Source organism: Amphimedon queenslandica, unplaced genomic scaffold, assembly GCF_000090795.2.
Source record: "Amphimedon queenslandica unplaced genomic scaffold, v1.1 AMPQUscaffold_13356, whole genome shotgun sequence".
Classification (NCBI taxonomy): Eukaryota; Metazoa; Porifera; class Demospongiae; order Haplosclerida; family Niphatidae; genus Amphimedon; species Amphimedon queenslandica.
The window spans coordinates 144748-147826 of NW_003546408.1; the positions used below are offsets into that span (position 1 = coordinate 144748).

Genomic DNA, 3079 nt, shown 5'->3' on the forward strand with positions numbered 1-3079 from the left:
TTTGAAGCTTCACATTCTCACATTCATACAGTATGTAGAAATGATACATGAATAATGCTATCTAAAGGAGGTTGGTATTGGGAGCATTCTTTATTTGTGTTCTAATCTATGCAGATTCCCTTGATTATGCTGCATGTAAGCTGCTTATTTCACAATATAAAGTGAGGGAATGACAAATGTAATGTTGAATAAAACACAAAATGAAGACTCATTCCCTCACATCACCCGGTACTCAAACACAAGTCATGTGAGAGGTGGTCATGTGACATTACTGTGTATAATAACATTATTAGTGGTAGAAGCAGTAGTTCCATTACTCTGCTGCTGAAGAATATACACAAGTAATCCATTATATTTTCAATCATTTTATAGTTGTTTTATTGGTGAATTAATCCCTTTCCTTGCTGCCTTCCTTTGTCCGATACTCATCATACTCTTATTCAATATTATCGTCTACATTCTCATAATTAGAGTTTTAATTCTTCACACAGTGAAAGAATGAAAATTTCTTTGACTACCACAGATGCAGTGAAAATGGTTGCATCATTCATCAGTATATTAATACCTTTTGGTTTAACATGGGTACTGGCTATCTTCACTTTCATCACAAAGCCTTCAGTTTCATACGTCATTCAATTCTTTTTCTGTTTCTTCAATGCCTTCCAAGGTTTCTTCATTTTCCTGTTCTTTATTGTCTTCAACAGTGAATCAAGAAATGCATGGAACTTCTGCAGGGAATCAGTCAGTAAAGATAAAATGCAGTCGACTGCAACCCAAGCAAGGTAGAACATACTCTCATCTCAGAATAAAACCAATGACACTGGAATTGAAGTTGAAGTTGCTTTTGTTGCATAAGATCTGCCAAAAGAAAAATAAATAATATATAATAATAATTATTGTTGCTGAATTATAGAGTTTTAAATGTAATCATTAATAATTAATGTTTTCTTGTTTTTTATTTATAATTGCAGACTGAGATGTCAATCATAATGTTTGCAATAGGATTAGTGCAAATAATAATTTGCTATTACTTTAATCATATGCATAATCAATCAAAGAATTTTTAGGAGGCAGGGGAAGCATTTCCCCCTACTGCATTGGCTAAATTCTCCAAAAACATGTGATCTCAAAATTTCAGTTTGCAACCTTAACAAAATTTAGTGCTACCTATTATGGTATGTGCATTTAAAAACTTTTTTACATAATTTTTATAAAGACATTTTTTAACAAAATTATTCAAACTTCTACACATAGGAACACAAATCAGAAAACATAATAAAAAAGAATTCTCTCCAAACCATTTTAAAAGAACTGCCATGAAGTACAATACTATTATAATAAGCTCCTGTACATAGTCTTTGGGCTATAAGCACAAATTCTGTAGTAACTTTTAATACAAGCATGATCATTTGGTGATTTGGGGAAATTCAGCATAATCATTAATGATTTTGATATTCTTAAGAACATAATTCCTCACATGCATATAACTATACATGTACATATAGATCTAATGGCTTAGTCTTGTTATTTCTTAAAAATAATCATGACAACTCTTGTTTTGAAAATGCTTATTTCATAGTTTAGTGTACAATGTTTCTCATGCAAGTAAATAACTTTCAATGACATCATGATCATTATGTTTTTGAAGCTATAATGTATAATATATAGCATTATAAACAGAACCAATATACATGCAGCTATGATGGCAGTGTCAGTGCTAATGGTGTTTGTTATTTGGTCGTTGAGTGTCAGTGAAGTTATTAGTCAATGTCCACCTTCCTCAGGTAAGACATTGGATGTGTATAATAACAACTGTATAGGTTTTTATAGGTATCTACCTGAGGCATAATGGAAACTGTTATACTAATGGATCATATTTTTGGGATCAAAGTATCAGACCAACTCCACTAGAGTGTGTATTACCTGGTGCTACTCTGAATGGTGGACAATGGATTGGTCCTAATGGAGTAGTTCCTTGTGACAGTGGTAACAATGCAAATGTTCAATGTAACACTGGGTCAGGTGCTAATCTCAGTGTTCATGTAAATCCATCAGGTTATCTTGGGACAGATGGTGATGGCCAGTATATGTGTTGTCTACCTACTGCTTGTTCAGATCCTAACACTAACATCATCTTTGCTAATATATTCAGTAAGGGGAAACTAAATCACTTACCGATGTATTAAATTGTATTTGTAGATTTTGCAGAGATAAAGTCATTTACTGTTGCTGATCTTCCTTCTGATATGACAGTATATCCTCAGGAATACAAACTGAATTGTACTAAAATTGGACACTGGCGCTATAACATTAGTATGAGCATTGGTAGTACTGCACTGGCTAATTACACTAACTGTGATGATAGATCTATTACTGATAATTGCCCTGGTACTGTGTTAGTTAGTAGTACACACACAGTAAGATATACTGTTAATATCAGATGGGATGGAATGAATGTCAGTAGTGGATCAATCAGTCAATCAACGACTGGAGATCAAATGTATCAGTGTAGGGTAGCAGATCATCCTGATGGTAATGAAGTTAGAATACGTAATGTAATTATAAAAGGTAATGTCAATTAATGCTGATTACCAATAATATTTCTCTATTAGTTCCAGCAACTGCTCCTTCTTCTCTTACTGAGGTCAACAAGACAGCTACCACTATCACTGTCAGTTGGACTGCACTTGATTCATCTGATGCTGATGGATATGTAGTCAATGTCACTAGTGACACAGACACTATGCAGACAGTACAGGCAGAGGGAAATAGTAATAATATTGTCACAGTGAACGGACTGATAGTGAATACAACATATAACGTCACAGTCAGAGCCTATCAACAATTACTGGGACCTGCTACTAGTGCAATCAGTGTGCAGACTTCATCAAGTTAGTTGTTATGATATTTTCATAATGAGAATCATCCTATTACATGTAGATTAAGTCGATTAATGAGATTATACATTTACTTTACTTGTCATTATTCTTTTAGTTTATTGTTCCAGTGAGTCTATTGATAGTAGTCGTGGTACATTTGTGTGGCCTGAGACTGATTCAAACATGAGGGCAGTAGTAGC

The 3079-nt window shown here is 33.7% G+C and overlaps 1 protein-coding gene across 1 annotated transcript in view; it reads left to right on the top strand.

Annotated features, from left to right (window-relative positions):
• LOC109582774 (adhesion G-protein coupled receptor G2-like) overlaps positions 1–786 on the top strand; it is a 2185-nt gene extending 1399 nt beyond the window's left edge. The window contains exon 4 of the mRNA XM_019997696.1: positions 472–786. Coding sequence (XP_019853255.1) covers positions 472–786 — 315 coding nt within the window. The remainder of the gene's footprint in view (positions 1–471) is intronic.
• Positions 787–3079: the final 2293 nt, after the last annotated feature.